The 12,014-nt window shown below is 38.4% G+C and overlaps 2 protein-coding genes across 2 annotated transcripts in view; one reads left to right on the top strand and one right to left on the bottom strand.

The window, feature by feature from the left end:
• vwa11 (von Willebrand factor A domain containing 11) overlaps positions 1-12,014 on the top strand; it is a 30,940-nt gene that overhangs the window by 16,632 nt on the left and 2,294 nt on the right. Inside the window, exons 9-16 of the mRNA XM_060926357.1 lie at positions 25-141; positions 359-538; positions 2,790-2,922; positions 3,034-3,186; positions 4,581-4,673; positions 5,402-5,670; positions 5,805-5,938; positions 7,289-7,448. Coding sequence (XP_060782340.1) covers positions 25-141; positions 359-538; positions 2,790-2,922; positions 3,034-3,186; positions 4,581-4,673; positions 5,402-5,670; positions 5,805-5,938; positions 7,289-7,448 — 1,239 coding nt within the window. The remainder of the gene's footprint in view (positions 1-24; positions 142-358; positions 539-2,789; positions 2,923-3,033; positions 3,187-4,580; positions 4,674-5,401; positions 5,671-5,804; positions 5,939-7,288; positions 7,449-12,014) is intronic.
• Positions 6,065-12,014, bottom strand: part of LOC132889645 (zinc finger protein ZFAT) — a 29,757-nt gene continuing 23,807 nt past the window's right edge. Inside the window, exon 3 of the mRNA XM_060926356.1 lies at positions 6,065-6,223. Within this exon, the coding sequence (XP_060782339.1) occupies positions 6,194-6,223 (30 nt within the window). The 3' untranslated portion in view covers positions 6,065-6,193. The remainder of the gene's footprint in view (positions 6,224-12,014) is intronic.

Raw genomic sequence — 12,014 nt, 5'->3', positions numbered from 1 at the left:
CATTTGTGTTTCTGTTTCTCTCAGCTGGCTCTGACTGGAGCTCCTGCCTCCTCTCACATTTATGTTTTTACTGACGCCACTGCAAAAGACAGTCACTTAGAAAGAACCGTCATGGCCCTCATCCGCAGCACCAAGTCCACTGTAAACACTCTGTCTTTAGAGTTCACATGATCATTAGATTAAATATTTTTTAATTAAAAAAAGCATTTTTGTAGAAAATGTTTAAATATTATAAAGCGTTAAATTGTATTTATTGGAAGCATGTTTATTGTTCAAACCACCAGTATGATGTCACACCTTTATAACTACTACTGCTCTTATAACCTGTGCCATTCTACTCTTTTTCTCTTATACTCAGGTCTCTTTCTTCATGACAAACAACCTCAGATCAGCAAGATCTTTGCACACACAAGGACGCTCAGGTTTCCAGGTGTATTATGACTTGGCTTTGGCCTCCGGAGGTCAAGCTATTGCGGTCAGTAAAGCCAGCCTGCCCAGTGCTACTGACATCATCTTAGATACCTCCACATCTGCTTTGGTAAGAAATCTAATTTATGTTGAACCAGGAATTCATAAACATTCAGAATATAAATATCCCCACTATTGCTTTACAATATTGTATATGCATGTATGTACGTATGTATATCCAACCCTGATTCCAAAAAAGTTGGGACACTGTGTAAAGCATAAATAAAAACAGAATGCAATTATTTGCAAACCCTTTTCAACTTATATTCAACTGAATACAATATAAAGACAAGATATTTCATGTTTAAACTGAAACTTTGTTTTCTGTAAGTACACTCATTCTGAATTTGATGCCTGCAACATGTTCCAAAAAATTGGGACGGGGCAACAAAAATGCTCTAAAAAACCCTGTTTGGAACATTCTACAGGTAAACAAATTCAGTGGTAACAGGTGATGCTATCATGATTGGGTATGAAAGGGACATTTTCCAAAGGTTCAGTCCTTCACAGGCAAGGATGGGATGAGGTTCATGACTGGAAGAACAATGTATCTCAATGTACAGTTGCAAAGAATTTAGGGATTTGCAAATCATTCCATTCTGTTTTTATTTACATTTTACAGAGTCCCAGCTTTTTTGGAATTGGGGCTGGATATGTAAAGTACCAGTAAATAGTTTGGACACTCTCATAAAAATGAGTGTGTGTCTAAACTTTTAACTGGTACTGTATACGTATATATTATATGGGCATGAGTGTTTTACTGGGAAAGACACCATTTATATTTTTCATACGAACTACATCCTGGACATGGAGAACCAAAACCATGACACATTTCTCTGTATGTCACCCATGAGGAAATCAATGAACTGTTTTGATAAATTTGGGTACTTTTTGTTTTTGAATGTGCCTATATAATAAAAAGAATCACACATTGGCTTGAAGATATGAAGTTTATCTTCTCGTGTTGAAAAACTTGCATTTTCCATACAAAATACATCACGGATCTGAGTGACATATTTAAATAGTATTGGCTGGCGTTGAGTGGTATATCAGATATTATCCATTCAGCTAGCATGATATTGAACGAGTCAAATACGAGTTCAATATCATGCTAGCTGAATGGAATATATCTGATATACTACAAAAAAGCCATTATTATTATTATTATTATTATTATTATTATACATACATTTTCCTTTCGGGTATTCAATGCGTCTTTCTCTTTCAAAATTCTCTCAAAATCTTCTGTATTTAATAAAGTAAACCTGGCGGCCATGTTTGTTTACAAATTGTCACAGTCACTTGCTAGCGCTGAAGTTTTATGTCTCCAATGTGTGATGTCATGTTGTCTTGACAACCATGCAATATCATAAACCATATTCAACACTCATTCTCCATTGGGTAGAGTGACATAATACATGTAGGATAAGCGATATGCTAACAATATTGCATGCTATTGAACCAAATGAATGAAACGCACTAGAAGGGAATAGAATACATGTTTTTATTCCATTGAAAAAGTGTCCTGTATGTATAATAATTCATGATATTTCACTTTGATGATGTCACTCCCAACGTTTTCCCTCTGACTTGATGCGCATTGTCAAAATGGTGAACTGGTTCAAAATTAAAATTCTTCTGATTAACTTGAGTAATTTTTTTGTGTGGATGTATTCGTATAATATAAAGAACGTTATATGGTGGCGCAAAGACATGAAGTTTATCTTCTCATGTTGAAAAATATTTCACTCGTTTGCTTCACTTACTTGTGAATATGTTCACCACCCGAAGATAAACTTCATATCTTCGCACCACGGTGTAATATCCTCTATATATAGGCCTCTTGTATGCAAGGAATCTTTTATTATGTGCTTTAGGCATAGGCGTAGTGTCAGCATGTGTGTAATCAGTAAACAGGAGACTGTGAGCGGTGAAATTCATGGCGATCATGTTTGGAGGCCGCTGTGAATGCTGGGAAGTGGAGTCTAGAGTGCTCACTGGTGCAGACATGATACATAGTTGTGAAACAAACCTAGTAAGATCACAGGAGTAGGGAAGGAGTAGGACTTTAAATAAACATGCTTTACAATTTGTTTAGTAATATCCGAGGCAGTTCTGGTACCTCCCATCAGTTTACCACTTGATAATTTACCATATTGTGACCTGAACACCACGTATAGTGCATATATTGTGAGTCTGGTCTGAAATAAGTTTCTTTGCCTTTTGTGTCTGGTTTAGCTAGCAGATGTGCATTATTAACTCAAGGCCAGGCCGAGTAAGAATAATGAGGAAATTTTCTATATGTTACTTGTTTATCTCAGGTCACGATCTTGCAGCGAGCCAGGAACCCAGGTCGTGTGGAGAATTTCCCCTTCCTATTAGACATGTCGTTGTCCAATGTTACTGCCTATTTGACAGGAAATAACCTCAAGTTCACTCTGCGTAGCCCATCAGGTGAATCCAGCGTACCATTGGCTTTTTACTACACAGTTTTGAAATGTTATAGTAACTGAAGTGTAAATCAAATTTACTATAACAACATCATTGATAAACGGTGCTTAATAGGTACATCTCAGGCTCACACTGAAAATAAAGGGCCTCTCGCTACGATTCAGACTGTGGGGAACCTGCGGCGGATTCACTTCGACAATTTAAATGAAACGGGCAAATGGCACATCAGCATGGAATCCACAGAGCCCTACACTATCAAAGTGACAGGTGAGCTAGTCTGATCATTTTCTACACTTTTCTGGTGACAACATTCAGGAGCTTGAAGGCTACAATCTGATTGGTTCTCCAAAATTCGGTGTACTGGTTTCCAGCAGGAAAACATTTTTCAACATTGGGACAGTAATTATTTCTGGTAATATATAACAGAATAATTTATAACAGACGATTTAAGAGTCTTCTGTGAAGCACTTAGTGGCAGGCACACAAGATAATCCTACATGTTTGCCAGCAGGTGATGGAAAAAAGTCAGCCATATGGCTGGTCGCCTCCAGTGTGAGTCAAATTACCTCTTTTGTCAAATTAGGCAGTTCTCGGCTATATTTACTGGCAAAAGACACTCCAGCTGGAGATGTGATTTGTGAGACTTCCAGTGAGCTTTGTCATACATTTGTTATGGGAAATGGAGTACAAAATGAGTTAATAATCTGAGAATTTCTTCATCAAGTTAAAACAGAGGTAGGGCTGGGCAATATGACAATCTAATTTCATTATCAATTGTGTCACATGATGTCACACTTTTCTGAGATATATGGCATCGGAATATTTTTGAATAACATTTTAATGCTTTTTAAATAACAGCTTTAAAAAAATTTAATTGTAAGCAGACATACATACACACATACATAATGCAGAAATGTCTTCAAATATCAGGATATGATATTTTTTTATCATATTGCCAGCCTTTCATTTAAGATGTAACAAAGAGCAGAAACAAAAATGAGACCATCAATGACAGTGTAGCTCACTCCGGCCCCATCTAGTCCAGAAGGAACAATGTAAAGTGGGCCACCTTGTGCAATAAATGTTGCAAGCAAGATACACTATATACAAGCTATATATAGAGGCTATATACACCCTAGGAATACCTACCTATTTGCCAGAAAGAATCCAAAACGGCGAGGAATTGACCGAGAAGAAGCCATTTTTGTTGAACTGCTCATTAAGGTTTCATTAGTCCATAACTTCATTATTAATAATTGTAATTTAGCAAATCTGGGTAGAAGTTATATGCACCCTAGTTACCCCTACCTTCATGCCAGAAATAATCAAAATTGGTGAAGAATTGAGGGAGAAGAAGTGATTTGTGTGGAAACTGCTCATTAGGGCTTAATTACTCCATATCTTGATTATTAATTGCAATTATGCAAATTTGGCTAGAACCTATATGCACCCCAGGCAGACTTACCTTCCTGCCAAAAAGAATAAAAATCAGTGAAGAACTGAGAGAGAAGAAGTGATTTTCGTGAAATGTGGACGACACCGGACGGACAACAGACAACACATGATGGCATAAGCTCATCACCTGTCGGCCATATGAGCTAATAACTGATAACAACACTGGCTAAAAGGATGGGGTTTGTTTGTTTGTTTGTTTGTTTCAGGTCAAAGTCCAATAACTTTTATTTACGACTTTGTGGAGGAATTCGGTGGACCACACTCAGGATTTGCTATTATTGATGGCCGTCCACAGAAAGGTTGGAGCAGTCATTACATTTCATTTGACACTTATTTTTCATCCAACTTAGCCAAGCATAAAATTAAATGCCACAGAACACTCTCAACTGACCAGAAGCGAGTGCACAATAATTGTATGAATTAAAAGTATTATAATATAATGGCCTGTGATGACCTGGCAACTTGTCCAGGGTGTACCCCGCCTTTCGCCCGTAGTCAGCTGGGATAGGCTCCAGCTTGCCTGCGACCCTGTAGAACAGGATAAAGCGGCTACAGATAATGAGATGAGATAATATAATGGCACGCATGCATTCACACCTGTTTAGCACAGACAATCATTCTCTGGCATGGTTTTGGGAGGTGGGAAATCGGAGAACCTGGAGGAAACCCATGCAGACAAGAGAAGTCTACACCACCATGCTACTGAAACAAAACGTATAAACTTCAGATTTCCTTATTTATAGCCATAAACTAATCAGTTATGGTGGCATGCTGAAAAGTAACTGTTGAATTCATGAATCAGGCATGTTAGTTGCTCATCCTGACCTTTGTAAGCAAACAATTTTAAATAACTGGACCTTACCAAATTTTAGTTGAATACCCCTGGTTTATACATATTCATTATCGGGCTTGGTGGACAAACACACATCCATTTAATGAATGTATAAAATTATATATATATATATATATAAAGCCTAAATTTTATATTTATCTCTCTAATTACCATGTCATTTCTTTGCTTCTTTAGGCTTACCTGCTAAACTGTTACTGACAATGACTGGACAGAAGGGTGCTGAAGCTCTGAAGCTACAGGAAGTTACTCTAGTGGAGGTTTCAAACACCAAAGTGGCGAATGGAGTCATTGCAGAAATGGGTGGTGGAGACTTTCTGGTGACTGTGAATCAAGTTCCAGAAGGAGAATTTGTGGTTATGATGAAAGGAGAAGATATGACAACTTCAAGCAACTTCCAAAGGCAGACCACAACACAGATGTCCCAGTCTCAAGTCACTGTCAATGTACAACTCTTCTTTTATTTTACATAGCATTAAGAAATGGGTCACAATACTTCAAATACACACAGAATTGGCTATTCCTTCATTTCTCCTTGAGCTCATCTAATATTGTATATTTCATTTTCCTCTCCCTGTAGGCTGTAGTAAACAGTGTGATGGTGCCAGGAAAAGACTTTAGTGTACCTTTTATGGTAACGACTGATGGAACAGGTGGAGACTTCACAATCAGTGCTAAGAACGACAAAAATTTTCCGTTGGCATATAACAAGAAGTAAATATAGTACCTCATTTTGTGATGAATCAAATCAGTCAGTGAATCAGTCCAACTTCAAGTGGAACATTTGACTTCACAGCTGAAATTATTTTGAAATACTTGAATATTTTAGGCAGCATATAGACATATAGAGACATACAACCCCAATTCCAAAAAAGTTGGGACACTGTGTAAGCTACTACTACTACTATGTAGACCTCAGTCGGGCAAAATAGCGGACTCTCCACTCCTCTCTATCCATCATTAGGGTCCTCAATTCAATGGTGTCCACCAGTCCAGCATCTTAAAACATAAATAAAAACAGAATGTGATAATTTGCAAATCATGGAAACCCTATATTTCATTGAAAATAATACGAAGACAACATATCAAATGTTGAAACTGAGAAATTTTATTGTTTTTTGAAAAATATACGCTCACTTTGAATTTGATGTCAGCAACATGTTTCAAAAAAGTTGGGACAGGGGTATGTTTACCACCGTGTTGCATCACCTCTACTTTTAACAACACTCTGTAAACGTTTGGGAACTGAGGAGACCAGTTGCTGTAGTTTTGAAAGAGAAATGTTGTCCCATTCTTGCCTGATATACAGTTTCAGTTGCTCAACAGTTCGGGGTCTCCTTTGTCATATTTTTCACTTCATAATGCGCCAAATGTTTTAAATGGGAGACCGGTCAGGACTGCAGGCAGGCCAGTTTAGCACCCGGACTCTTACTACGGAGCCATGCAGTTTTAATATGTGCAGAAAGCAGTTTGGTGCGTTGTCTTGCTGAAAGAAGGAAGGCCTTCCCTGAAAAAGATTTTGTCTGGATGGCAGTATATTGCTCTGAAACATGTATATATCATTCAGCATTAATGCTGCCTTCCCAGATGTACAAGCTACCCATGTCATGTGCACTAATGCACCATCATACCATCACAGATGCTGGCTTTTGATCTGTGCACTGATAACAAGACGGATGGTCCCAATCATGCTACTGACCTGTTAACCAAATTAGATTTTTTTTTTTAGCATTACACAACTTATTCAGTCTTTTGTTGCCCCTGTCCCAACTTTTCTGAAATGTGTTGCTGACATCAAATTCAAAATGAGCATATATATTTTTCAAAAACAATAACATTTCTTAGTTTCAACATCTGATATGTTGTCTTTGTACTATTTCCAGTGAAATATAGGGTTTCCATGATTTGCAACTTGTCACATTCAGTTTTTATTTATGTTTTACACAGTGTTCCAACTTTTTTGGAACTGGGGTTGTAGTTCTACTCTTAACACATGTAGAAGCAAGACTAATATTGGTATCAGATCTGCATAAAAACATGCATAATATTTCTGTATTGTCTCAGACTGACTCTGAACACAGGAGGTAATGCTTCCAGCACAGTGACTGTCAAACCTCCTGCAAGCACAGAATCAGGAACTGATGTCACTCTGACCATTCTGGTGGAAGGGCCTAGTGGTGTTGATTCTAACTACGCTGTGCTCCGCCTTTCTGTCCTCACTGAGGTAACTTGCTTGTATTTGTTACAGTAGTAACTAAGACCTTTGAGGGGCCTGAAGCAGATCTTGAGAACTTTAAAGAATTGGTAATCATTAATGATAAAGAATGATCTTCCAGTGAGGTACAGACAAATGCAAGTGTTTGCATCCCTTTATAATAAAATACAGAAGACAAAAAATATCATTTATGGCAACAAGACATTTAACATGCTAGCTTTCGCAGACGTTCCTTCATTACAATTAAGAAAAGCGGCAAATAAATGGCAGATGTGAAATTATGAATATTGGATATAATCCAAATGATGTTGCTTCAATAATTTTCAATATCCTCTAATACCTTGCAAGGATACTGCAAGGCACTGGACATTCGTCATGTCTGTTAGGTATGTAGGCAACAGACAGATGTCAAGCAGAAACAGAGTTTATTAGGCAAAGTGGCAGACAAATTCAAATTGTAGGCAAAAATCAGAATCCAGACACCGGCGAAGGTTAGGCAAAGCACAAACAGAATATCAAAGGCAATATCAAAAATTCAAAGTCCAAACAAAGTCAAACCTGTGCAATAAACAAAAACCTTGATAAAGTCAGGCAGGATATACCAAGCGTTTAGGCCCTAGTCACACTACAGCTCGCGATGGGTTTGCGAATACTTGGTGATGAAAAATTGATAGCATTGCCACCAATTGTGCAATACATGGTGACTGTTCTCCAAGCTTCGCAAGTTGTTTTTTTTTTTGTTGTTGTGTCTCCGCCTCATGAGTGGCCAAAAACATTGCAAAAATTTTCAATGAATGCACTGAAATTTGGTGGCGATGTTTTCGTCAGCAAATTAAGCAGCAAATACGTGCAGACGGGTTTGGGAACATTTCCCAAAGCTCGGGGAATCTTCTTCGAGTCTCTTGAGGTGTATTTGTCTCGAATCCATGTCCCCAATGCTCGCAGGAGCCTCATCAACACAGCAGCTTGGCATAGTCTAACCTTCACCAAGACTTAAAAAGTGTATTTATATTCAGGGATCCTTCAGAGTGCATTGTGCGTGTGCTTGAGACCCAGACGTTATGGGAAACACCTGATGCTGATTTGAGCGCAATCAGCACACGCATATAAGGACGCTGTTTTCACAGAGACTTTGCAAGTATTCTGTCAGGTATGCGGTGGTAGACGGATGTAAGTGCAGGAAGAGTGTTTATTAGCAGGCGCAAAGCTGTGACAGTCAAGTGTTTGCTTTGCTGCGTGACCACAACTTTACTTCACAAAGACATGGTGCAGTGACAGTGCTTAGATAGTGTGCTGTGGTGACTGAGTCCAAGTGTGTGCAATCAGTAATCAGGAGAGTGTGAGCAGTGAAGTGCAGGATGGGTGTTGTAGTCCATGATGGCCATATTTAAAGGTTGCTATGAATGCTGGGAAATGGAGTCTAGAGTGCTAACAGGTGCACGTGTGACAGTGTCATAACTGTTCTTCACACAACAAATTGCTCAGTAAACTTTTTCCCATTTTTTCGTTGACATCTGTTATTACTCTAGTAAATGATATACATTAATGAAAGGGTTTTTTTTTCCAAACTCCATGCTTATTTTGTGAAAGAAAACTACAAAATTACAAAAACAACAACAAAAAAACTTACTGAAGCATAATATGTTGTTAAATAAGCTAATATTATCAATGTTTTATTTATGTCTAATTTATATTTACTTGAGCTACAAATAAGAAGAGAAATAGCAGCTTAGCAAAAATATTCTGAATTATGAATAAAAAAGGGCGGCACGGTGGTGTAGTGGTTAGCGCTGTTGCCTCACAGCAAGAAGGTCCGGGTTCGAGCCCCGTGGCCGGCGAGGGCCTTTCTGTGCGGAGTTTGCATGTTCTCCCCGTGTCCGCGTGGGTTTCCTCCGGGTGCTACGGTTTCCCCCACAGTCCAAAGACATGCAGGTTAGGTTAACTGGTGACTCTAAATTGACTGTAGGTGTGAATGTGAGTGTGAATGGTTGTCTGTGTCTATGTGTCAGCCCTGTGATGACCTGGCGACTTGTCCAGGGTGTACCCCGCCTTTCGCCCGTAGTCAGCTGGGATAGGCTCCAGCTTGCCTGCGACCCTGTAGGACAGGATAAAGCGGCTAGAGATGATGAGATGAGATGAATAAAAAACTGACTGCTTTAACAACGAAAAATAAAAAAGCCAAGATGTGAGCTATATTTTGAAGGCAAATTACTGATGGAAAAATTACACATTTCATTGCTGGCTTGATGTAGGATACACCTGTACTTCATTTTTCAAAATTCTACAATTTGATTTTTTTATATACAGTACTATGCAAAAGTCTTAGGCACCCTATTTTTGTCATACAAACTTTGTTATAGATTTCTATTTTATGACTTCTACATTATCAAGTCAGTACAAAAATATTTTAGAATCCAAACATTCATTTTCCATCACAAAATTAAATGTTACAGGGGAAAAATGTTTATATCTGAGCAGCATATTAAAATAAGAGAGCACTTTTCAGATTAAAAAAGAAAACATAATGAATGCTGCTGGGTTTTGGTGCAAAATGAAGACGCGAGTGTGACAGTCAAAGTGTCCAGAAGAACTGTGGCTGGTTCTGTAAGATGCTCAGTAAAACCTACAGCTCATTTCCTTATAAAACTGCACTCATTGTACCTGAGGCTGCTATTTTTCTTTAAGTGAAGGGTTGTCTCACACCAAATATTGACTTTGTTTTATTTATTATGGCTTACTGCTGTTTATATATATATTTTTAATGTTGAAACATTTCATTTCATTATTTTTAAGTTATTTTTAGTCTACAGTATTTCTTTACATGTGCCTCAGACTTTTGCACAGGACTGGAAACACTGTAAAATAGAGGTATCTTCATTTTTTTTCTATTCCAAAAAAAATTCACACTGCTGCATCTTCTTCTAGTGAACGCATGTACGGTATATACAGCTCAGCATTCACTATTCCTTAGTTGGTTATTAGCTCATCCAGTTGACAGGCGATGAGATTATGCTATGGCTGTGTTGTCTGTCATCCATCAGGCATTGTCCACATTTCACAAAAATTGCTTCTTCTCTCTTAATTCTTCACCGATTTAAAAAAAAAAAAATTTTTATTCTTTTTGGCAGGAAGGTAGATCTGCCTGGGGTACATATGGCTTCTACCCAAATTTGCATAATTGCAATTAATAATGAAGATATGGAGTAATTAAACCCTAACGAGCAGTTTCCACAAAAATCGCTTCTTCTCCCTCAATTCTTCACCGATTTTGATTCTTTCTGGCATGAAGATAGGGGTACCTAAGGTGCATATACAGTGCTCAGCGTAAATGAGTACACCCCCTTTGAAAAGTAACGTTTTAAACAATATCTCAATGAACACAAACAATTTCCAAAATGTTGACAAGGCACACAAGACAAGTTTAATATAACATCTGTTTAACTTACAACGTGAAAGTAAGGTTAATAATATAACTTAGATTACACATTTTTCAGTTTTACTCAAATTAGGGTGGTGCAAAAATGAGTACACCCCACTGAAAGTCTCTGGAGCGAAGCTAAATTGTCGACTACAAATGTCTAATTTAACAAGAATACAATCACAGTTGAGTCTAATTAGTCATTACACAGGTATTCAGCAGACAGTTGACTATAAAAGGGTGTTACTTAAAGAAAACCCCTCCCCATTTCATGCTGTCAGCAACGGCACCACATGGAAGAGAAATGACACAAGACCTGAGAAAGAAAAGAATTTCTTCACACCACAAAGGTGAAGGCTAGAAGATCAGCAAAGCTTTACTTATCAGTCAGAATACTGTAGCAAAAGTGGTACAAAAATGTAAGAAAGATGGAACTGCAACCATCTCACAGAGACGTCCAGGTCGTCCACGGAAGTTAACACCTCGACAGGAGCGTCTTCTGATGAGAAGGGTTGAAGAAAATCGGCATGCAAGTTCACTGCAGTTATCTAAAGAAGTAGAAAACCAAGCTGGGCGACTATTTCCCGTGACACAATACGGCGTACACTGCAAAGGAATGGCATGCATGGATGCCGTCCACGAAAGAAGCCTCTCCTAAAGCCCAGGCACAAAAAAGCCTGCCTAGAGTTTGCCAGGGCCCATGCTGACAAAGATGAAGACTACTGGGACTCTATACTCTGGAGTGATGAGACCAAGATAAATGTTTTTGGAACCGATGGCTTCAAAACTGTATGGCGTCGCAAAGGTGAGGAATACAAAGAAAGATGCATGGTGCCTACAGTGAAACATGGTGGTGGCAGTGTCCTTATGTGGGGCTGCATGAGTGCTGCTGGTGTCGAGGAGCTGCATTTCATTGATGACATCATGAATTCACAGATGTATTGCTCTATACTGAAAGTAGGGTTGCCACCTGTGTCTGACAAAAATCCTGGACATTTCGACCATCCAATCGACCTTTTTGCTTGTAAGCAACGGCGCCCTTCGCACATCTAACCCAAGACAAAAAATAAATAAAAAATCGCCCTTCTACGCTGAAATTGTATTGCTCTAATTAGTAAAAATGACGCTTTTGCTAGTTATTTGTTTAGTTAATTGCT

Source organism: Neoarius graeffei, chromosome 7, assembly GCF_027579695.1.
Source record: "Neoarius graeffei isolate fNeoGra1 chromosome 7, fNeoGra1.pri, whole genome shotgun sequence".
Taxonomy (NCBI): Eukaryota; Metazoa; Chordata; class Actinopteri; order Siluriformes; family Ariidae; genus Neoarius; species Neoarius graeffei.
This window is presented reverse-complemented; position numbering and strand designations above follow the sequence as displayed.